The 25,875-nt window shown below is 42.2% G+C and overlaps 1 protein-coding gene across 4 annotated transcripts in view; it reads left to right on the plus strand.

The window, feature by feature from the left end:
* The window catches only part of LOC139375295 (3',5'-cyclic-AMP phosphodiesterase 4C-like), a 55,983-nt gene that overhangs the window by 1,820 nt on the left and 28,288 nt on the right, over positions 1 to 25,875 (plus strand). The window contains exon 1 of one of the 4 annotated variants that reach the window (XM_071116978.1): positions 6,360 to 7,293. The exons of 1 other annotated variant lie outside the window; for it this stretch is intronic. In XM_071116978.1, coding sequence (XP_070973079.1) covers positions 7,163 to 7,293 — 131 coding nt within the window. In that variant the 5' untranslated portion in view covers positions 6,360 to 7,162. Of the gene's footprint in view, positions 1 to 6,359; positions 7,294 to 16,651; positions 17,060 to 25,875 lie in introns of those variants that run through there. 2 more of the 4 variants (XM_071117066.1, XM_071117231.1) reach the window with 2 other exon arrangements.

The following is a 25,875-nucleotide window of genomic DNA, read 5'->3' on the forward strand; positions in this document are numbered from 1 at the left end:
AGAAAGGGAAATTATGTGGATATATTGAAGCAACATCTCAAGACAAGCTTGGTCGCTCGGCTTAAGGACAATAAAGTCAAGGTATTGGAGTGGCCATCACAAAGCCCTGACCTCAAGCCTATAGAACATTTGTGGGCAGAACTAAAAAGCGTGTGCGAGCAAGGAGGCCCAGAAACCTGACTCAGTTACACCAGGTCTGTCAGGAGGAATGGGACAGAATTCACCCAACTTATTGTGGGAAGCTTGTTGAAGGCTACCCAAAACGTTTGACCCAAGTTAAACAATTTAAAGGCAGTGCTACCAAATACTAATTGAGTGCATGTAAACTTCTGACCCACTGGGAATGTGATGAAAGAAATAAAAGCTGAAATAAATAATTCCCTCTACTATTATTCTGACATTTCACATTCTTAAAATAAAGTGGTGATCCTAACTGACCTAAGACAGAGGATTTTTACTAGGATCAAATGTCAGGAATTGTGAAAAACTTAATCTGTAAATACATAAATGCCTTCTCAAAACTAAAAAATCCCAGTAGATCAATATATTTTCTTTGCAGTTACTAAACCGTGATTGTCAATATTAGAAGTACTGTCCAAAGGTGCAGCATTATGGGCAATTACTCTCCTTTTATGCACCAAACAATTTCATACACCAAATATTATAATAACATATATTTAAAAAAGTTGGGCTGCGTTCATTCATCAGTATCATCACAATCCAATTACATGCTGTATTCAATACAAAGGTTTTCTCAATGTTTTGTAGACTTTCCATTGGTGAAGTAACACAATCCACAATATAAATAAGGGACGGTGAATAAAAAGGAGGAACACAACTGATATCAGTCCAAAGCAAAGCTGTATTAGGTCACAATGTTGAAGATGATGACTTAGAGGTAACACAACTTTATTCTCTGCATCTCTGCAATATTGTACAAAATCATGAGAATAGAACATCCCTGTTGCCTTGATCTTTCCATATGTTGTACATGGTATGACACTGCTGGGGTGCATTAGGTTTTACTGAGTGACAGAAACAGTGAAATCAATTGTACACTTCTCTTCTGATGAAAAACAACAGTGAATTTTCTATTCACTGATAATATTTGTATTTAAGGTTATGCAAAAGGTGGTCTAAGATATGCACGTCCAGTATTAAGGCAATAAAATGGTCAGAAGTTCTGTAAATGTATTCAAGCGTTTGATCATTGCTGTTCTGCTATAGATACGTTTCAACACAGATCCAAAAATTGCTTGTACACAATTAAGAAACTGTACTACACAGAAAAGTGTTGTGTGGATGGTGTTGCAGTGTGAACAGACTGGGCTGTGTGTGGACTGGAGATCAGATGTGTCTGTCTGTGTGAGCTTGTCTGTGAATGCACAGTGTATGTCATGTTTTTTGTTTAAATACCTGTCTGGGTAAAAGTTTGCGTGTGTGTGCACGCGTACTTGTGTGTGCACGCGTACTTGTGTAAGTGCGCGCACTGGTGTGTGTGTGTGTACTCTGCCTGCTCTGTACACTGTGCTGTCTGTGTGAAAGGAGAATAGGATCGATAACACCACCCCTGTCTGCTGATGTCACAACTGGGAGAGGGTGGAGGGAGTCACTCTAGTGGAACACTGTGTGGGTGTGTGATTTGTGTGTGGGTCCGAGTGAGTGTGTGAATAGCCACATGATAGTCCTATAGAGCCACCCTCCACACTGGTTTATATTCGTATACTGTGTGTGCTTTCACCCAACTGGGATGGGTGGCACAATGTGGTATTAGCTTCTCCAGGTTAACAGTTGGCCGGGGTCACCAGTGACTAGATTAGTCTGCCCTCGAGTTCAGATGGGCAGTTTTTTGGGATTGGGTTGGTGTGGCTCAGTTGGTAGAGCACGGTGCTTGCAATGCCAGGGATGTGGGTTGATTCTCATGGGGGACCAGTAAGAAAATATATCCACTCACTATTGTAAGTCACTCTGGATGAGAGCGTCTGCTAAATGACTAAAATGTAACATTTCTTGCTTTGTAAATACTGTGTCTCTATAGTGAAAATCTGGCCACACATTTATTCTTTCCTCTTTATGCTTTGTCTGATCTGCTGACTTCTGCCACACTGAGAGGTACACAAAGCAAGTCAGTCAGAAGTTACTGGGCACTCGAGTCTCCAGACTGAGATTACTGTTAGACCAGAGAATTGTCATATCTCAATCAAGCCAGGCATGTTTCTAACAGCCGCTTCAAATCTAGTGTGCCACAAAGAGAGGCTGTGACGATAACATTATCGCAATATTTTTTCCATGGCAAAAATGAAATCTCGAAGCAGACCAAATTCAACCTACTGTATGTAAAATATCGTGTGCTATAGCTCGGAAAATAAATATATATGACTCTGGATTATAACATAATTATGTTTTTTTGCAACAGTATGGCTGTTCTTCTAAAGAAGTTAAATTTGTTTCGTGTTTTGTTTCCTTGCCACAATACTAATGAGTATCGCGATACTGGTTTCGCCCCGGCCCTAGTATAATGTAGCAAAACACCTTTGAAACGCCACATTAAAACTCTGTATTCTTATTGGACGAGTTCCTGTTGGTGCCTCCTGAATAAGACACAAGCAGCCCAAAGAACTGGAATGATAAGCATGGCAACAATGACACAACAGCTCTGGTCTGTCTCTCTAAAATAAAGCCCCCGAGCCTGGAATAGTTCCCAGACCCCGCCAGGGCGGCTGCAACAGTGGCTCATGTGCGTCACTACTCCAGCTCCATGTTTTCAGCATGACTGCCCTTCCCCATCACCCTCTTCCCAAAATCCTATTAATTCCTTCATGCCCGGCTGTAGGAGATTCAGTCATTTGGGACTAATTTGTGTTCTGCTGCGTGCTGAATCTGTCCCTTGTAGTAGATGGTCATACATCCTTAATGTAACCACATCTCAAGGCCTTCCAATTGAAGGACTGGGCTTGATATCTGGCAAAAGGGTGACTCTTACATATTGCTCTTATTATTTTGTATATTATATTAATCTTTAGTTTTCATGTTTCAGAAGGGGAACGAATAGTGAGTCAGGAGGAGGTTATGAGATGGTTGGTGTGGATTGAATATTGTTTTGGTTTAGTATCACGGTATGAAGTGACATCTACTGGATAAAGCCTCTTGGTTCACGTTTCACATTAACAAATTTGTTCAGTCAATTCCAAGGAGGTTTTGAGATGTTTTGAAAGGCAGAATCTCAGGGGAATACCATCAATTCAACTGAGTGTTTACATTTGCCACTCTGCTATAGATCTGTAACATATACTTGTGTATGGAACGAGTCATTAGGTTTTTAGACAACATGTATGGTTTTAAAACTTTTGCCGTCGGCTACTCAACAGAAATGGTTTTGGAAACATTTACAGTTTCTTACGTTTGGGGAACTAACAAATAGTGGATTAACTTTATCTTTACTCTCTAAAATTAACCACATTTCTGAGAATGATAATATGCTTTTCTTACAACATAATTTAAATAGTTTACACATTTCCTATTTAGGTGCAATGTTAGAATTATGAATTGATCGCCATGTGAGGGTGTTAGAAAGTCAGTGATGCAGTACCAAATAGAGCTGTGTTCACCATCAGTGGAAGAAGATAAGTGCAAATGATAAGCCTTTAATAATTTGTCTTTGTCATAAAACATTTCAAACTTGACACTCCAGCCAGGCCCCAGAGGGGGACAGTGCTGTGGGGAACTCTGCTCTGGATATGGTTGCTCATGGGGGAGGGGAATGCAGCATGGTGCTGAGGCACATTCTTGGTACTGGTACTGAGGCACATTCTTGGTACTGGTACTGAGGCACATTCTTAGTGCCTAAGCCACCCAGCCCGCCGTCTTTTTCATGACCCAGCACGTTTGTCAGGCACGTTGCGCAATGATCCGAGGGTCCGATGTACAGTAGGTATGCCCTTGTCTGTCATAGATTGTCCAGATCATTAAGATGCCTTTAACAGTCCTCCTAACTGGAATATTATTACCCTCAGTGCTGTCAGGACTTCAGTGTTGGGACCAATTCCATTTGAATTCAGTCACTCCAGAGATGATTGAATTGAATTAAACCCTGTCCAGATTTGATTGTTGAGTTGAACCCTGTAGGGCTTTATGGTATTAGCTTTGAAACTTTTTTGGGGTGAGATGCTCCGCTCTGCACTTGTTTTTTTATTGTAATGTTCTCCCCCGGTCTTCCCAAGATGGCTGCTATTACCAGTGCGATTGCAGACAGGGCAATTCTACACTGAACAAAAATATAAACATCCCAAACATGCTCAATAGGTGAAATGTGTGGTGAGTATGCAGGCCATGGAAGAACTGGAACATTTTCAGCTTCCAGAAATTGTGTTGAAACATGAGGTGATGGCGGCAGATGAATGGCACGACGATGGGCCTCAGGATCTCGTCACGGTATCTCTGTGCATTGAAATTGCCATCGATAAACTGCTGATGTTCGTTGTCCGTAGCTCGCCCAAACGATGCCATACTGCCATCTGCCCGGTACAGTTGAAACTGGTATTAATCTATGAAGAGCACATTTCTCCAGCGTGCCAGTGGCCATCGAAAGTGAGCATTTGCCCACTGAAGTCCACTGAACTGCAGTCATGTCAAGACTCTGGTGAGGATGACAAGCACACAGATGAGCTTCCGTGAGATGCTTTCTGACAATTTGTGCCTAAATTCTTTGATTGTGCAAACCCACAGTTTAGACGTACTGCTAAATTCCCTAAGACGGCTGATGGAGGCTGCTGATGGTAGAGAAGTTAACATTAAATTCTCTGGCAACAGCTCTGGTGGACATTTCTGCAGTCAGCATGCCAACTGCACGCTCCCTCAAAACATCCGTGGTGTTGTGTGAAAAAACTGCACGTTTTAAAGTGGCTTTTTTTTATTGTCCCTAGCACAAGGTGTAATGATCATGCTGTTTAATCAGTTTCTTGATGTGCCATGCCTGTCAGAGAGATGGATTATCTTGGAAAATGAGAAAAGCTCACCAAAAGGGATGTAAACAAATTTGTGCACAACATTTTGAGAGAAATAAGCTTTTTGTGCATATGGAACATTTCTGGGGTCTTCTATTCAACTCATGAAACATGGGACCTACACTTTACATGTTGTATTTATTTATTTGGTGTGTGTGACAGATTCATGTTATCCTCGTTCCCAGAGAGGGTCAGAGGTCATTTACCTGGGTTGCGTTCATTAGACACTGTACGGAAAACGATAGAAAACATTTTGCATTGGAAGTTCCCAGAGAGGGTTTAGAGGTCATTTACCTGTGTTTTTTTTTCTCATTAGGCACTGAAAATGAGCGTGGACATGACCAGCTAGTGTCACCCTGTCAGTTTTCTTCTGTTTGATGCCTTATGGACATAACCCTGCTGCTGTGACTGAAGGGGAGAAAGTAACGACTATACACTATACTCCAACTTATGTATTTTTAAAACTTTTTTTTTTAAAACTGTTTTCACGTTGGGTTATGTGAGTGCTCTCAGGAAGTATTTTTCTTTCTTTCTTTGACAGCATGCATCCTCTCATTGTAAAAACCCTTGTGTTTTTGAGGCGTGTGTGGGGCCTATGAATGGTAGAGCCAATATGGGGTACAGGAAATGTTGTAACACCCCCAACAATCCCCTTCTCCCCCCTTATGGCCTCGTGGTCCTCCTCACCTACCTCTCTGTGGGTAATGTCCTTGATGTTCAAAAGGCTCCCCTTTACCCTTCCCCTCCCACATGTCTGCCAACACGTCGACCCGGGCTCTGTGCCATCTTCCTCAGTGGACAAATATTTACCCCTGATTTCATCAGGGACGCTCTGTAAGCTCATGGGCCGTTTCAGTCCACGGCTTCCTTAGACCTTATTGATCCGGGCTTTGGCTCTGGGCAGAGGACTTTGGAGATTGGCTAGTCTCGGATCAAGACATGTTGCTATGTGAGCTGTCACCTAGCAAACATGCTAAAACAGGAGTGGGCAATCTTACCCTGTGAGGGCTGATATATATGGGTGCCAGCTCCAGCCAAGTAGTACCACACCCCATAATACTAATCTCAACCAATCATTGTCTTAAATGTAGGCTTTTCTTAGTAGAAACTGTTCTCAGTTTTATTGTGACGCGCTACAATGTGTTACTGTCACACTCTCTTTTTCTCTCTTGCATTTGTTTCGGGAGAGGGGGGGGGGTCTAAGCAATGTCAAGTTTAACTCTTAAAATGCAGAGAGCATTTAAAGAGTTAAACTTGGAGACACTCAGAAAGGGCAGGAGCCATGCTGCCTCTGAGACCGCCCCTGTTTTCTGACCTCACAGTTCAACTGGTCCACACACAAACACACACATGCTCAGGAAGGGATCCCTCACACAGACACACAAGACACATTATATAGCAAGACTTGCACACAAACGCACCTATTGGGTTTTCGAGAGTGTCCATGCGTATTGCGATGGCTACAGTTGTCAGAGGGAGCTGGGACTTGGTGGTGGAAGACAGTGTTTAGAAAATGCGGAGGAGAGGAAGACAGTGAGTTTCATTTTCACCTGCATCCTGATAGAAAAGGAATTCCATCTTGGAGGTTTCAGTTCTAATCACACAGAGAGCTTAACTGATGCTTCTACATTTAGTCATTTAGCAGACTTTAATATCCAGAGTGAGTACATACATTTTTCAAGCTGGTCCCACGTGGGAATCGAACCCACAACTCTGGCGTTGCAAACCAACTGTCTAATATGCACTGGGCGACAAACTTATCCAAGAAAAGGACATTTTTTCCCCCTCCCACAACCACGTAGGACGATGCCCCCCGGTAGAAATGTTTTGACTTTTTGAAAAAACACAGCAGCTTTAAAAGAGGAAGATTTTTCAATGTTTTTGACAGGAGGTATGTTGGCGGGAAATACCAAGGAGGATTTTCCTCAAAGCCTTTCTCACAGATTCTCTTGCCGTTTTGGCTTTTCTTGTTGCGGCGTCTTCGGTCCTCTCTGTTTGACATATTATTCATTTGAGCGGCAATGGGAGCCAGGTGCGGCGTGAAGAAAGCAACAGGGTTGCGAGAAAGGAGAGTGGCTAGAGAACCACAGCTGTCAAAAGAGGAAGGAAACAAAGAAAAGCAGAAGTAGAAAGAGCAGAGAAAAAAAGGGGGAAGAAATATGAGTTTGCCAACAAACTGTGTACTCCTGGCCCCCTCCTCGGACCGGTCGTTCAAAGTGCGGAATGGGAATATCTGTGGATCCCCTTGCGCAGTCAACCGGCCCATTGACATTGTGCAGAAGCGCAGGCGGTAATGCACCATTTTTCCCTCTCGCCTATTTCTCCCAGATGTTGCATGTGTCATTGTCAGCACCCATACACACATTTCTGCTTATGTTTGAGGCCAGTTTCAATTTAACACTGCTCCTTCTTCCTGTCTTGGTACTGGTTTTGTGTCACCCTTGTTACCACGAGCTGTGCTGGGTCTTAGAAGTGGTGGGAAACTTATTTTAAGTTTCTCTGACGTGGTTGGTTGTTTGTCAGTGACGTTGCTATAGCCATGACTGTGACTAGACTGACTGTCAGGCTAGAATGATGTAGCCAGAGGGTTTATTTTATTGAAGAACACATGGCTTCTCAGCACAGGTGAAGTCTGGGGTCTTCTTGCATTTACACATCGGCGCACACCACACCACACTCAACAGATGGCAATACGTGAAAGGGACCATTATGTTAGCTATATAGTTTGGACCCAGGGACTTGAGTCCACAATAGTCTCAGTGCTCCAGTTAAAGAAGCAAAAAGATCATGTGGCTAATTCTGTATCTGGTATTTAAAAATGCATGACGACAAACACCTGCACTGTGGGAACAAAGTAATGTCAGCCCCAAATGTTCAAAACTCTTCAAAGGCAACATCTAATGAACGTTGAGTCAGACATATTGATAGGCCGGGAGTGGTGGCCTGTTGAATTGAACATATAGTATGTGCCTAATACAGTTCACACGAAAACTACAGTACTGTATAATCTTTCAAATCTCCTAACTAGCCTCTCAACAGTACTGTGCTTTACATATTAATGCTTTGGGCTTAACAAAATTAAGTCATGAGTAGGAGCAGGTGATTTAGAGTTAATACTGTGGATATACACTAACAGGAAATTCAGCTCTTGAGGTTTTTTGTCTGGTGGCGAGAATGTCAGTCAGTGTGAGAGGACCGCCCCCTTTCCTCTTGTTGGGTTCAGTCTCTTTCAAGTGTCCCTCGTCTCGTTTCATTTTGTCTTGTCTCGTCTTTTGTCGTCTTGTCTCGTGTCTAGCTCCACCCTGGACCTTCTCCATCTATATCTCTTGATCATATTAGTTATCTCATACATTAGTATAGTACAAGTATTTAATAATACTTGTTTTATTGCTGACAGTGCTATAAAGTATAAGAATATTGCATGACTGTATGATTATGTTTTGGTTAGACTGAACAATACCGAGTTATTTAGTAGATTTAACCCGGTGTGATGAGTGTGGTGATTATTAAATGCATCCCATAATGACCAGGCAGCTCAGAGCTCACATGTGATTCAGATGAAAACCATTTGACTACCTTTTCATAATGTGTTGCTTCCTGCTAGACCTCAATGACGTGGATGACCAAATGATGGACTGAAAACCATAGGATATGATAAGCATAAACAACTCTGGATATTATTAGCAGGCTGGCATAGGTAACTGAAATTAGAAGTGAGGTGTTGTCAGTCTCAAGTCCACGTGCGTTTGTGACTAGGCTCTTGTGAAATGTCCCATGTACGTGCAGCAGCTTATTCCAATGGCAGTCTGAGTCACAGAGAGTATATGTGACCCGGTGAAACCGCCTCTCCTAGAAAGCTATCAGACAGACAATAATATGAGTTTGACCTATGACCCTGTGTGGTTCTACAGTAGCTTGCCCAATTTGCTCCTGGGCCCGTACCAATTTCACCATATTTGGAGATGTTGCACAGAGCCCTGCCCCCTTAGAATCTAAAAGGGCAGTTTGATCTTGTATTTCTTGTTGGTTGTGTTACATCTGTTAGAGGGTTTTTTAAAGTAGAGGCAGAATATGCTGTATAAACAGACATTTTGTACAACCCCCAAACAAAGAAGGCATAGACCGGAAGGTAAAAACATGTATAAATTAGTTTTGGAGAGACTGTATATTAAAGACTTGGATTCATTATTTCAATGGCGTTATTTCAATACCCTTTATCTTCTTGACTGAGGACTCTACTCCGTTCAAACTAATACGTTCGTTTATATAAAAATAAAAAAACATTCTAATAAGATATCGAGTTTTCTTTTGTTCTCCTCTAAAATCATTATTCTGTTGTGACTCATCCCAGCAACCTGCTACCTGGTTTTGATAGAATAGGGACCCCCAGTTCCTTTTTGCATAAAATAACAAAAATTGTGTTAATTGGGTAGCAAACAAAGCCCCATGCTGATGGAGTTAAAGCCTGTGAAGTGGTCTTATCTGATGTCCATTAAGCCACTCTGTGCTAGTTGATCTGCAACGACTCACTGGTGACGTCAACACACAGCCGTGCTCAGGCACCTCTGCCTCTGTGGTCGATGACAGTGCAAATGTGAGAAAGTTTGTGTGTGTGTGCATATGAGAATACAACACACACTAGCTACTGCAACCCAGTCATCTCTCTCTACCCATCATCCCCAAAGATATCGAAACATGCAGCCTTTATCAGTCTCATCAAACAAACATTGTCACAGAAAAGGGACAGACACTTTTATGTTTCCTTCCTAAGAGACACCAGGCACATGTGACGAGGACGTCATCAGGCCTCAGTCCTCCTCTTATTGGCTGCAAAGTCTTGATGTGAGGAGGAAGTAGAGGAACCTGCCTCACACCAGGGCTCCATCACTTATTAATTGAAAGGCACCTATTAAAGCCATATGAGCCTTGTTAGAGGAGAGTAGCACCCCTGCTCCACTGAGCTTGTTTGTTCCACGGCGAGCCCTGCCTACCTAATTGTGGTTGTTCAATGGATGGTATACGTGGGTTGGATTCAGGGGTCGATGTCAAGGGCCAAAAAAAGACATGGCCCTCTGGGGCCCTAATCACTCAGCTGTCAGGACACAGGGAGTGTGTGTGTGTGTGTGTCTATTCTGAGTACAGGGTTAAGGGGGTCTACTCATCAATGTAACTGATGGGAAAAGGGCTGCAGGTTTCTGACAGGGCTGCATTAGTTTATGACCTGAGTGCTGTAATCCATGTATCAGCCCTTAACCATTCAAATTAATGACAATCACCTCATCCTTGCATGGTGAGTCATTAAATTAAGAGTTTCCATGTTAGTGCTAATCAGTTCCCAACGTCCCGTACCCAGCATAATCAATAGGATGAGTCCAACCTACTGATGTTAGTCACCAAAGTCCTGTTCCTATAGCTGAAACCCATTCACATCAACACCAGTCAAATCAGAAAATTGGAATATCCTATTTCCACTTGGAAAAGGTATTGAATAGAATAAAACCTTAACATTATAGTCTTATTACATCGTCAACTCGTTCTACCCGAAGTGTGTTGTTTGTACAGTGGGGAGAACAAGTATTTGATACACTGACTTTGCAGGTTGTCCTACTTACAAAGCATGTAGAGGTCTGTAATTTTATCATAGGTACACTTCAACTGTGAGAGACGGAATCTAAAACAAAAATCCAGAAAATCATCCAGAAAATCACATTGTATTATTTTTAAGTAATTAATTAGCATTTTATTGCATGACATAAGTATTTGATACATCCGAAAAGCAGAACTTAATATTTGGTACAGAAACCTTTGTTTGCAATTACAGAATTCATACGTTTCCTGTAGTTCTTGACCAGGTTTGCACACACTGCAGCAGGGATTTTGGCCCACTCCTCCATACAGACCTTCTCCAGATCCTTCGGGTTTCGGGGCTGTCGCTGGGCAATACGGACTTTCAGCTCCCTCCAAAGATTGTCTATTGGGTTCAGGTCTGGAGACTGGCTAGGCCACTCCAGGACCTTGAGATGCTTCTTACGGAGCCACTCCTTAGTTGCCCTGGCTGTGTGTTTCGGGTCGTTGTCATGCTGAAAGACCCAGCCACGACCCATCTTCAATGCTCTTACTGAGGGAAGGATCTTGCGATACATGGCCCCATCCATCCTCCCCTCAATACGGTGCAGTCGTCCTGTCCCCTTTGCAGAAAAGCATCCCCAAAGAATGATGTTTCCACCTCCATGCTTCACGGTTGGGATGGTGTTCTTGGGGTTGTACTCATCCTTCTTCTTCCTCCAAACACGGCAAGTGTAGTTTAGACCAAAAAGCTCTATTCAGACCACATGGCCTTCTCCCATTCCTCCTCTGGATCATCTAGATAGTCATTGGCAGACTTCAGACGGGCCTGGACATGTGCTGGCTTGAGCAGGGGGACCTTGCGTGCGCTGCAGGATTTTAATCCATGACGGCATAGTGTGTTACTGTTACGGATACCATTATCCTGTGTGTGTGTGTGTATCCTGTGTGTTTCTTTTCTCTCCGTCTCCCCTCACAGGTGAAAATCATCACTCCCCAATCAGTCAACAATCAACCCATCAATCAGAAGACACACCTCCTCCTGTTTCCTACCCTATCACAGTTCCTTCCCCATGGTTTAAAAACCCCATCATTTGTTTGTTCTAGAGCTCAATCTCTTTGTAATGCCATGTTGGTAGATCTCTATTCTTTATAGATTTCAGTAGCTCAATCTCTTTGTAATGCCATGTTGGTAGATCTCTGTTCTTTGTAGATTTCAGGAGAGCTCAATCTCTTTGTAATGCCATGTTGGTAGATCTCTATTCTTTATAGATTTCAGTAGCTCAATCTCTTTGTAAATGCCATGTATGTAGATCTCTCTCTTTGCGTCTTAACCTCTTCTTTTGTTTGAGCACCTCCATAGCACTTTGTCATCACCTGTGAGTATTGTTTTGGTTATGGTGTTTGTTTGTTGCTGGTGGGAAAAGGGGGAAACCAAGACAAGTCGCCCATGGGCATACACTACCCGTAGGTGAACTTTGTTAAATACACTAGTTAGAACTGGGCGGACCACCCACTGTATTTTGGTTAGTTAGTTAGCTGTTGTTGAAATAGGCTAGTCTAGCTTAGGGGTGTTTTGAATACTTATTGTTTCTTTCCTTGGGTCCAGCTCAGCCCCTTTTCCTGCTCCCCCCATTACCGTGTGTTTATAAATAAACCCTGAGTTTGACGGTATTATTTCGGTTGTCGTGGTTATTTCGTTCACACGTACTTTGTCACAATTATAATTTACATGAGTTATGTTACGGGTCTCACTACCATCCCCCTAGACTGTCGGGCCAAAAGGGATTCGTAACAGTTACTAATGGTTTTCTTTGAGACTGTGGTCCCAGCTCTCTTCAGGTCATTGACCAGGTCCTGCCATGTAGTTCTGGGCTGATCCCTCACCTTCCTCATGATCATTGATGCCCCACGAGGTAAGATCTTGCATGGAGCCCCAGACCGAGGGTGATTGACCGTCATCTTGAACTTCTTCCATTTTCTAATAATTGCGCCAATAGTGGTTGCCTTCTCACCAATCTGCTTGCCTATTGTCCTGTAGCCCATCCCAGCCTTGTGCAGGTCTACAATTTTACCCCTGATGTCCTTACACAGCTCTCTGGTCTTGGCCATTGTGGAGAGGTTGGAGACTGTTTGATTGAGTGTGTGGACAGGTGTATTTTATACAGGTAACAAGCTCAAACAGGTGCAGTTAATACAGGTAATGAGTGGAGAACAGGAGGGCTTCTTAAAGAAAAATTAACAGGTCTGTGAGAGCTGAAATTCTTACTGGTTGATAGGTGATCAAATACTTATTCATTTGCATTTTATTGCATGACATTACTTAAAAATCATACAATGTGATTTCTGGATTTTTGTTTTAGATTCCGTCTCTCACAGTTGAAGTGTACCTATGATAAAAATTACAGACAGGCTTTGTAAGTAGGAAACCTGCAAAATCGGCAGTGTATCAAATACTTGTTCTCCCCACTGTATCTGAGTGTAACTCTGGCTTGTTCGCTTTCTGGGCATTTCAGAGCGTTGTCAGGTTCTTTGTTTTGAAATTCAAACCGTTTCTTTCGCTCTCAGAGTTCAGAGCGCACACTGGACGTTCTGGTCGACGAGTAGGGTTGATCTGAGTGTTCTGACCTCACAATGACAGTCAAGCACCCACGCTAACTGGCTAATGTTGGCTAGCTTGCTAGCTATTTTCAGACTCAAATGAAAAAACATTTAGCTCTGAACAGTTAACTCGCCCCACCGGAGCTGGTTAAGTGTTTTCGTGTTATCAAGAGGGGTAATGACTAACTGTATTACTGGCAACAATTTAATTAATTTGGACGCCAAACCCACCACTGGTGTTCCTGGTCAAAGAGCTTATTTTCATGTCATCCAACAAATGTAAATGCCTTGAGTTTGCTAAACGGCATTGGCACTTGGATTGGAACCGGTGCTTTGGTCATGAAAATAAATATCTTTGGCCACGCACACCAGTGGTGGGTTTGGCGTCTAAATGAGAACGGTCAACGACATCATACATTTTACCCACTACCAGGATATTTTTGCCAAAAATTTGGTTGCCTCTGCCAGGAAGCTGAAACTTGGCCACAAGTGGATCTTCCAGCAAGCCAATAACCCCAAGCGCACAACAAAATCCACATATAATTGGTTAAAAGAGAAGTTTGACTTTTTACAACCAAATCTCTATTTTTGATGTAAATGACATGTTATAGAATGGTCCAGACACTTTTAGCAATTTCACTTGTTTTTGAGAAACTTATCGCAACCATGATTAATTTCCTCATCCTTGTTGTACGGTGCAGGGGCTCGGATTTATTGTTATTATATTTTTTTACAAATGCAAACACTCTCAGTAAAGTGATGCAGGTCTTTAGATGTTGTCCATATTAAATTGTGTCATTCCAAACTTTATCCGCAATGTTAAATTCCATTTTGTCGAATTCACCAGTTTCCCCTATCCAGCTGTTCCATTCTCTGTGTAGCATGCTGTTACAGGTAACTGCCATAAAAAGGAAACACCAACATAAATTGTCTTAATAGGGGGTTGGGCCACCATGAGCCACCAGAACAGCTTCAATGCACCTTAGTGTAGATTCTACAAGTGTCTCGAACTTCCTGGGTGGAAGCACCTGCTTTCAATATATTTTTTGTCCCTCTTTTAGTCAAGTGTTCCTTTATTTTGGCAGTTACCTGTTGACTGGATGTAGAGATACCACTTGAGTTGCAACAAAATGGAATATAACGTTGCGGATAAAGTTTCATGTGTACAACATCTGAAGACCTGCATCATTATACTGAGAGCTTTCCATTTCTGAAAGGACATATTTGGGTGTTTTTGGAACCTTTGTTCATGTTTTTTCAGAGCCTCATACTACACAACGAGGATGAGGAAATTAATCGCTGGTTGTGGGTACGTTAATCAAAATCTACTGAAATCACAAAAAAAAGTGTCTGGATCCTTCTATAATTAAGCAATTAGGCCAGAGGTGTGTGGTGTATATGGCCAATATACAACAGCTAACGGGTGTTCTTATGCACGACGCAACGCAGTATATTGGCCATATATCACAAACCCCTGAGGTGCCTGATTGCTATTATAAACTGATTACCAACGTAATTAGAGCTGTAAAAATAAATGTTTTGTCATCCCCGTGGTATACGGTCTGATATACCACGTCTGTCAGCCAATCAGCATTCAGAGCTCAAACCACCCAGTTTATAAGAACCCATTTACATCAAAAAGAGAGATTTGGGTGTTAAAAAAACAAAAGTTCCCTTCTCCTCCAAGAATGGCTGACTATCTCTCGTAGATCCTGTTTATTCTTGATTTGATTTGGTTGGACTGTGAGGTACTGTAGCAGCAGTGGGATTTTCCCTTTTCTGTTGGGAAAATGCATGTTCTGGAATACCACATTTTTCATGACACTTCATTCAGTTTTATGGCTTTTTGTCTCCTCCCTAGGTCGTGGCAGAGCTGATGGTATCGTAGTAAGTAGTCATGAGTTGCAGCTTGGCAATGTGCCAGTGTGTGATGTTTGTGTCAGTGTTACAGCAAACAAAAGCAGATGGGTGCTACTGATCGGTGATCAACATACTTCCTCAGATGGAATGATTATTCTCGGAATAGCATGAAAATCAAGTACACCCTCTTTCTGGTTAGTTAAAATGCACTTCTTTAAAGAGCCTGTACTTGTTCGCTTCCGCTGTCAACAGGCCCTTTTTCAGGGGAATTATTTCCACTTGGAGGGGGTGAAAGTAAGGCCACGAGAGGCAGGTTCCACACTAGACCGTTAGCCAGTGTAAGATGATTGAAGTATACAGCCGTTGGGTTGTAGCCGTCTCTATTGACAGGCCTGAACAGGGCCCACTACTGGCTCCACCACAGTAGCTTATCTTCCTCTCCCAGTTGTCTGTTCCCCCTACACTGGCACTCTTCATGTAAACATCCTGTTTATTTTTTAAGCGGTTTTCATAGATTACATTTTTGACCTCTGATTCTTATTTGCTGGTACAGAGCAGAGGCTTAGTTTTCCCGTAACTGTTCAGCCAGAACACGGAACAAAATAGTCAGTTGACAGGTCTAATTTGCCTTTGTCCACTATCTTTTAGCCTTGCTTTGTAGATCTTTCCAAAAGTGAACCTTCTACTGACGTCTTAAAGAAGTTTATTTATGATTAATGTGCTATAATATGGGTTTTATTATCTTATTGGGTCAAGGGGTACATACATTTTTGGTTCAGCTGTGCCCTAACCAACTTACGAGCTAAACATACAATTTTTTTAAGCAGCTAAACGTCAAAGGCTCACATTATTTTAAACTGCTTATCTGGATTACAATGGTTATAAGATTTATATTTGCTTCACATATTATTCTTAATCGATTTGGTCAAGCCAGTTAAAAAGTCCCGTGGTAATATTTTTCTGGTATCAGCGACATTTGTTTGTTTGTGTGTACCGTGCATGCATATGCGTGTGTCATACACACACGAACATGTATATCTCATGAACTTCAGAACTACATGTGGTAAGCTCTCTGTATTATGTCCAGTAAATGTGTGTCTCTCTAACCCTGTTGACAGCGAGTCAAGCTGTGGTGTTTGGAGAGTCGCTCCCCACCATTAGGCCAGGGCTCAGAGAGAAATAATCAACAGACTTGGTTCTGTTGACTGTTTCTTCTTATGCAATGACTTCTCCTCAAGGGCTATATTTAGAAAACATATACCCACGGCTGTATCATATGTTGTTGTACACGGAACATTTTCCCCTTTTGGTCACCCTGTAAGAATTTATACACAGTGAATGTATTATGTTGTGGGATTTAATTTTGTATAACATGTTTGGAACCAATACCAGTATCCAGAATGACACAGATAATGCACCAGAAGCTAGCCCAGATGAGAGGCTACTGACAGTTTCTATCTAAAACAACTTTGGCTAGACTTGGTTCAAGAGCATACAGTATAAAGAGCTCTATGTAATCTAATTTACAAAGGACAGCAAATGTTAACCATGGCATTTGTGTTGAAAAGTTCTCAATGTGTTGTCACAACCCTGAAATAACTAAGATCACCTATTCTCTTGGCAGCCTGAAGAAAGCCTGTACGGACTAGAAGGCTGGACCATATCTGTTCATACAGTAGGGTTGAATTGGACTGAATTGAATAGACAAAAGAAAATAGCACAACTGGATTAGCTGGGGTATCTATGTATCTATGCACTCGAGCAATCTCCTTCTCTTTAACAAGCTGTGAAATCTACATCATATCCCATTGCTTTCAAACCAAAGGTAATTATAGTACACTGATGTTGGTCAGCCATTTTGAAAAGGAATTTACTGGATGAAGAATAATATGTTTTCTCGATCTACATCTGACTGTATAAAGCCAGCTATGGTACAATGGAACCAAACAAAGAGTCTCAAAGTGCAAAGCTCAACCTAAATGAAGTGAATACATTGAGTGTTTGACATTGTGTTTGACCCAGGTTTGATGGTAAGTGTTGTAATACTTTACTCTAGACTGGTACGTGGGACCTCCAAGGAATAGTCTGTTAGCTCTGATGCTTTGTCTTCATGAGTAAGCTGTGTTTAGATCTGCAGTTTCAAAGACATTCTTGTTTCATGTTTTTGGTGGTGCATCAAATCAAATCCAAGTTTATTGGTCCCGTACACAGATTTACAGATGTTATCACAGGTGCAGCGAAATGCTTATGTTTTTTTAGCTCAAACAGTGCAGTAATAATACCATACAATACAAAACAATATGCACATAATTAAATATATATATTTAATGATGTGCATATATATATATATATACACAGTGCATTCGTAAAGTATTCAGACCCCTTTTTTTTATTAGCAAAATTGTCTGAACCTGTTTTTGTTTTGCGCTTATGGGGTATTGTGTGTAGCTTTATGAGAGGAAAAAAACAATTTAATACATTTTAAAATGTCTGTAACGTATAAACATTTTGAAAAAGTCAAGGGGCCTGAATACTTTCCAAATTGTTTTTGAAAGAAAAGCAAATTTTCAATTTTAAAATGACATCAAATTGATTAGAAATACAGTGTAGACCTTGTTAATGTTGTAAATGACTATTGTAGCTGGAAACGGCTGATTTTTCTTTAGATTTTAATGGAATATCTACATAGGCATACAGAGGCCCATAATCAGCAACCATCACTCCTGTGTTCCAATGGCATGTTGTGTTAGCTAATCCAAGTTTATCATTTTAAAAGGCTAATTGATCATTAGAAAACCCTTTTGCAATTATGTTAGCACAGCTGACAACTGTTGATTTAAAGAAGCAATAAAACTGGCCTTCTTTAGACTAGTTGAGTATCTGGAGCATCAGCATTTGTGGGTTCGATTACAGGCTCAAAATGGCCAGAAACAAATAACTTTCTTCAGAAACTCGGCAGTCTATTCTTGTTCTGAGAAATGAAGGCTATTCCATGCAAGAAATTGCCAAGAAACTGAAGATCTCGTACAACGCTGTATACTACTCCCTTCACAGAACAGCGCAAACTGGCTCTAACCAGAATAGAAAGAGTGGGAGGCCCCGGTGCACAACTGAGCAAGAGGACAAGTACATTAGAGTTTGAGAAAGACGCCTCACAAGTCCTCAACTGGCAGTTTCATTAAATAGTACCTGCAAAACACCAGTTCTAACATCAACAGTGAACAGGCGACTCCAGGATGCTGGCCTTCTAGGCAGAGTTCCTCTGTCCAGTGTCTGTTATTTTGCCCATCTTAATCTTTTATTTTTATTGGCCAGTCTGAGATAAGGCTTTTTCTTTGCAACTCTGCCTAGAAGGCCAGCATCCCTGAGTCGCCTCTTCACTGTTGACGTTCAGAATGGTATTTTGAGGGTACTATTCAATAACGTAACAGCCCGACAGGATGCTCTCCATGATGCATCTGTAGCAGTTCGTAAGGGTCTTGGAGGCCAAGACTAATTTCTCCTGAGGTTGAAGGAACGCTGCTGCGCATTCTTCACCATGCTGTCTGTGTGACGGGACCATTTCAGGTTATCATTGATGTGCACTCCGAGGAACTTGATGCTTTTAACCCTCCACTGTGGCCCTATCTGTGGATGGGGGTGTGCTCTTACTGATGTCTCCTGTAGTCCGCTCCTTCATTTTATTGATGTTGAGAGAGATTATTTTCTTGGCACCCCTCCGCCAGGGCTCTCACCTCCTCCTTGTAGGATGTCTCGTCATTATTGGTCATCAGGCCTACCATTGTTGACTCGTCAGAAAACTTGATGATTAAGGGAGATATGTGTGGGGCCCATGTGTTGAGGATCAGCGAGGCGGAGGTGCTGTTGTTAACCTTCACCACTTGGGGTCGGCCCATCAGGAAGTGTAGGACCCAGTTGAACAGGGGGGGTTCAAACCCAGGCCCCTGAGTTTAGGATGAGCTTGGAGTTGAAGGCTGAGCTGTAGTCAATGAACAGGATTCTTCCATAGGTATTTCTCTTGTCTCGGTGGGATAGGGCAGTGTGCAGTGCAACGGTGATTGTGTCATCCGTGGATCTGTTGGGGCGGTATGCATATTGTAGTGGGTGTAGGGTGTAGGGTAAGGTGGAGGTGACATGGTCCTTAACTAGCTTCTGCTACGGGTGTCAGGTCAAGCACAATGGTGTGGGGGGTACAAAACTAACATCCCCTTCCCAAACCAGGTGACCCTTTCCAACCAATACAGTTTACGCATCACCAGGAACACACACACACCAAAAAAGGTCCAATCCTCTGTTTTCCAACTTTCTCTGCTTCCAGGCCCCCGGGAACATCGCAGAGAAAAACACACACACACACACACACACACTTTGATTGTCATAGGTCGGTGAGGCCCCTGGAGCTGGTTCTCACGCCATGCTGAAAAAAAACAGGAGGGGGGAGATATGACTTTTGACTCCAGGCGCTGTGTCATCCTCTGGAAGCCCACTCTGTTGGCAATGACATCTGTCTCTGGCACGGAACAAAAGTAAAGGTCCCTTCAGATCTCTGGGGTTCCCATGAACACCGAAGCGCTGCCCAGCTGGTGTCAATCGCAGGAGACAGACCTCGCTCCGGACTGGGCAGGAACGAAGGGGGTCACCAAACCCACATTTTCAGTGGCTGAGATTGGATCCATACTGACTGACAAGTTTCATCTAGTCATCTGCACATGGGTCCTGAACAATGTTCCTATAATTCTTTCTACATTTCAGGTCTGGTGAGCGCAAATTTGAACATTGTGAAAATTCTGTGCAACTTCTGGCGTGCATTTACTATGAACACTGAGGATGTACCCGCTTTAACTTGTGCCAAGTAAGCTACTGTGGCTATCTGATCATAATGTAGGCCTACCAGTGGCCTACCATCAAAAACTTTGAAGAAAATGAATCCCATAACATTGTAGCATGGAAATACCTGTTCTGTCATTCAGCCTACATGGAAAAAAACATGCAGGGCTTGACATTATTACATATGAGCACAAGTCACTACATGTAGCTCTCACTTTGATCTCAAAGCAAGCGCATCTACTCACCACCACTCATGCTGTAACCATAGTCCAGTACAAAGTGAATGGCACAGATCCATATGACAATGGTCTATTTGCATATAGGCCTACTGCAGCTCCAGTTGGTTATGGCACGCCAGTCTGTGTAGAGCCTGAGTCTTCTCTCTCAATGCAAAATAATCATACTCCGATGCATTCTACCTATACCTTCATCTCTTGCATAGTTAATTTTGCATACTAATAAGACTTACATAGTTATTTTTGTTTCGGTATGTTGCGTTGAAAGTGACTAATGTTGCATTGATTCGATCACAATTTCTACAGTAAAGGGAAACGTTGATAGTATTAACTAAGGGGGAACACTTTAGAAAGTTGAGTGACGTTCAATCTCATGCTTCTCTGCACCGACTGATAGTCTTCTGCTGCGCGGCAGTCTCGGGGGAGCTTGGCGCCCACCCGCAGCTTAGAAGGAACATTGTTCCTGACTGCTTTTTATTAGCTTTAGATGTTAATGTCTATTCTTTATCTGAATGACATCGACCTGAAGGCTTATTTGAATTTACTCTGTAGAGGAAAGGAAACGCGGAGGATTGTCTTCTGTGTTTGCGGAGACCAGATGACGTATCAATGACACAGATCCTGTTCAGTATAGGATAGTCTTTTAGTAATTAGTAGGCACTGTGTGTGTGTGTGTGTGTGTGTGTGTGTGTGTGTGTGTGTGTGTGTGTGTGTGTGATCGCCTGCCTGTGTGTGTGCCGGTGGTCTCCCCAGATGGCTAGTGTGATATACAGAGAGTCCTGTCTCCCATGAGTTCTGACTGTATCTCAGACTAGAAGTGAAGGGAGAGAAGAAACCGACTAACGTCAGAGCCTGAGAAAAATGACAATACCAAGGTCACCACCACCAGTTATGAGGCATTTGTCTACCTCATGACCTGCCTGTGACCTTTGTGATACATACACAGAACATCTCATCGAACTTCTTAGAACACCCAACATACTGTAATAAGAGATGATTAACAAGGTTTATTCAGCAGAAAGGCACGATTGGTTTAATATATATATGTCAATTACATGATACATATTATCCATGCTGTAAGAGGGAAACAACTGTTTAACATCTGAAATAGAGGTACAAACTTGTATCACCTGTTTGGCTGGAATTCCAGATATACCGTTGAAGTCGGAAGTTTACATACACTTAGGTTGGAGTCATTAAAACTCGTTTTTCAACCACTCCACAAATGTCTTGTTAATTAATAAACTATAGTTTTGGTAAGTCGGTTAGGACATCTACTTTGTGCATGACAAAAGTAATTTTTCCAACAGTTGTTTACGGACAGATTTCACTTATAATTCACTGTATCACAATTCCAGTGGGTCAGAAGTTTACATACACTAAGTTGACTGTGCCTTTAAACAGCTTGGAAAATTCCAGAAAAGTACGTCATGGCTTTAGAAGCTTCTGATAGGCTAATTGACATAATTTGAGTCAATTGGAGGTGTACCTGTGAATGTATTTCAAGGCCTACCTTCCAACTCAGTGCCTCTTTGCTTGACATCATGGGAAAATCATAAGAAATCAGCCCCAAAAAATGTGTAGACCTCCACAAGTCTGGTTCATCCTTGGGAGAAATTTCCAAACGCCTGAAGGTAACACATTCATCTGTACAAACAATAGTACGCAAGTATAAACTCCATGGGACCATGCAGCCGTCATACCGCTCTATAAGGAGATGTGTTCTGTCTCTTAGATATGAACGTACTTTGGTGCAAAAAGTGCAAATCAATCCTAGAACAACAGCAAAGGACCTTGTGAAGATGCTGGAGGAAACAGGTACAAAGTAGCTATATCCACAGTAGAACGAGTCCTATATCGACATAGCCTGAATGGCCGCTCAGCAAGGAAGAAGCCACTGCTCCAAAACCGGCATAAAAAAGCCAGACTACGGTTTGCAACCGCACATGGGGACAAAGATCGTACTTTTTGGAGAAATGTCCTCTGGTCTGATGAAACAAAAATATAACTGTTTGGCCATAATGACCATCTTTATGTTTGGAGGAAAAAGGGGGAGGCTTGCAAGCCGAAGAACACCATCCCAACCGTGAAGCATGGGGGTGGCAGAATCATGTTATGGGGGTGCTTTGCTGCAGGAGGGACTGGTGCACTTCACAAAATAGATGGCATCATAAGGCTGGAAAATTATGTGGATGTATTGAAGCAACATCTCAAGACGTCAGTCAGGAAGTTGAAGCTTGGTCGCAAATGGGTCTTCCGAATGGGCAATGACCCCGAGCATACTTCCAAAGTTGTGGCAAAATGACTTAAGGACAACAAAGTCAAGGTTTTGGAGTGGCCATCACAAAGCCCTGACCTCAATCCTCTGTGGGCAGAACTGAAAAAGCGTGTGCGAGCAAGGAGGCCTACAATCCTGACTCCGTTACACCAGCCCTGTCAGGAGGAATGGGCCAAAATTCACCCAACTTATTGTGGGACGCTTGTGCAAGGCTACCCGAAACGTTTGACCCAAGTTAAACAATTTAAAGGCAATGCTACCAAATATTAATTGAGTGTATGTAAACTTCTGACCCACTGGGAATGTGATGAAATAAATAAAAGCTGAAATAAATCATTCTCTCTACTACTATTCTGACATTTCACATTCTTAAAACTGAGTTGAAATGTATTTGGCTAAGGTGTATGTAAACTTCCGACTTCAACTGTATTTTAAACAGTGGTCACATTGCTCTGTGCTCTTTGTATAGAGACACTGGTGTGATGGGGAACATACACTGACTGGCACAGTGATCTGTTATTTCTGTCCCCAATAGATTGCGCTACCGGACACTCGGAAGCCCATTCCGTTTCCAGTAGAAGTAACTAACCATATGAATACCACTGATATGTACACTTGTCTTCCCCCACTCAGTCTGATAAACCCAGGTATTTCCTGGTGTCATTTCTTGAGCTTAGTCCCGGTTTATTTTCAGCCTGTTTTCTTGGAAAAATATGCAACTTTGTCCACCACACTGTATTGTTTATGGAAGTGGGAACGTTGTTGCGAGATTCCAGAGACGAGAAGCTGTCTGCAGCTAGAAAGGAGTTTAGCCACAGTCCATTAGTACACTCTGACCTCCCCAAGCTTCAGGCTCTGGTAATTTACTCAAACATTAACATGTCATTTGAATGACGTGCGTTTCAGTTTTAATAGGTGACTTTTGTTTCACTTGTGAGCTGTTTTCGGGGTTATTTCTGTTTTCTTTTCCAATGATGAGTGAGAGGCATGTTTATCAGTTAAAAAACAGTATTTCCCACAGACATACCTAGGTGATGAGACTGCAGTGGCATGACATTAGTCGTCTGGTTTCCCATACTGCATGTTGTGTCTGTGCAGTCTTTTACAGTACATCTATAGGGCACCGTGAGTATTTTATCACAATTGAGCTTTTTAACTTTTTAATATTTTATTTTTCTCGCCAAAAGAGTACAACTAAATGCTGTTCGATGTTGTCAAACAGCAGCCTGACCTGCATGAATATTTACAGTATTAATGGTAAGAAACCATCTTGGCAGTGTGGTGGGGTGGGGTGGGGGGGGGTTCTCTCTTCTCTCCATCTTGCGGTCTACTCAGGCCAATGTAGCACATGGGGATTTGTGAAACTTACTCCTCAGCCTGAAGTGTGGCCACATACGCAGCTTAATGGCGCCGAATGGTAAGACACTTCAGTAGGGCGGTCACATGTTCAAGCAAGGCAGAGGGTCCTGGGTTCGAGCCTCGGTGTGAGCTGAATCAGGAGGAAGTGGTACTCGCTAAGCAAGCAGTGTGATGTCCTTTGCACCAGCAGCACCCACCTATTTACTGGATAGAGCTATTTATAGCTGCTGACTCCATTGTCCTCGTGATTGATGCCATCCCACCATCAGAGGCGGCCCAAATCGTTCAGTGGGGACGCATCATTGAAAATGATGGAAGGTGTGAGAATAAGGGAGGTAGGGGAGGTGGGGTCATAAGGGAGGTAGGAGAGGCAGTAAGGAAAGGTGGGGTCATAAGGGAGGGAGGCGAGGCAGTAAGGAGAGGTGGAACAATATGGATGAGGGGAGGAGAAGTGGGGTAATAAGGCAAGCCCTGACACTGACACTTTATACGGCTGCCCCTCCCCCTGGAGCTTTCCCCACCAATCAGGTGGAGCTTGTTAAAGCGCTGCATTGAGCCTTCCAAATGCAAACCTATCTTTCTATCTCTCAGGGTCGTTCCACCAATTCGGTGTCTTGTGAGATATGTAACTTAGTCCCCCAAAATGTTTTGATTTCAACATTCTATCATAAAGAGCACATGTTCAACTTCATAAAAACATATTCTCCCTTCTCAAGAGGTTGAATAAAAAAAGTGCCAAATAAAGTTGACCGTGACAGGGTTGAGGATTTCATCTTAAATCAGCCATAGATCCCCTTGTGACAGGGGGAATGAAAGCATGTTGTGTGCAACAAGGAGGGGAAATTGAATGCAGGCTTCACAAAATAAATGAAATTGTTAAAACATTTCTAGCCTGTCTATCTATTGTTAACTGGGTTGACGTTGTGGTGGCAGAATTTGGGGTGAGCTGTTGCGATTTCTCAAGGAATATGTTCTGTGTTGGACTGTGATGTTATGCCTTTCATAGACTCCTGGTATGTCTGCACTCTAATACAAGGCCATTGTGTTCCGGAACTGTTGCTTGTATAAAATATCTGTTGTGTAACAGTATGATTGTATTATCAGCTCCCACTATATAAGGGACATGTAACCATTTACTCTTGGAGTTGTTCCCTGTGAAATCAGAGGTAGATCTCCCCTGCAGCTGCTTAATTAACAATATTTCTATTATACAATTAAATAGTCTATGCCTTAATCTTTGGATCGAATTTTCCACAACAGCGTGTTCTGCTCAACCCGCTCAGTTTTCCCAACAAAACACCAGAAAATGCCCAAAAAGAGTAGAACCAGCGCACCTGATTTTACACTATGATTTGAATATTAAATGTTCAATTTTTTTTTTTTAAATATATATTTTAAAAGGAATAGTTTCACCGTATTAAAACAGGAGTTCACATAACAGGGTTGAGCTTGAAATGAATCATTAATCACATGAAATAAATCATCTTAAGAAATTACTTTTTGAAAGCATCAAAATAGCAAGGGCTTTACAATGATGGTAAAAACCTGGAGACATTTTGGTGTTAAGCGAGTTAAAATCTTCCTACAAGTCCCAGAGGGTGCACGGAGGGACATGTCAAAATGCACAATTTTGGCACTTTAGCAAGTCTTTATTCACATTAACAAAATCTGATTTGTAGAATTCTCCATATTAAATGGCACTTAATTAAATATAACAGGGTTTTAAAAGTCAATATTGGTGCACAATTTCTACTTACAATATCAAAGGGACACGAAAGGCACTCATTTTGTGGAACAACCCATCTTTCTTTCTCTCCCTTTTCGGTCCTCACATGAATCAGGGGGCTTCATTGAGAATTGATTACTTAACATTAATTTATCAGTTACTGCTATTGCTGGACTACCAAATCCAGATAAAAATACACACTGCACAGCTAATTCCAGTACAGTAGGCTATGCAGGAGTCACAAGCCAAAATGGAGAAAAAAAAATTAAACATTGGTTAAATAATTAATTCTGTCATTGCTTCTGATCACTGATGTCAATCACTTCCCTAGTATGATGCAGGCTGGTTTTAAATGTTCATTTACGCAAAATACGGAGCATCATTGTCCTGTATTTAGTACAAATAATGCATACAACACCC

This window comes from Oncorhynchus clarkii, chromosome 1, assembly GCF_045791955.1.
Source record: "Oncorhynchus clarkii lewisi isolate Uvic-CL-2024 chromosome 1, UVic_Ocla_1.0, whole genome shotgun sequence".
NCBI lineage: Eukaryota > Metazoa > Chordata > Actinopteri > Salmoniformes > Salmonidae > Oncorhynchus > Oncorhynchus clarkii.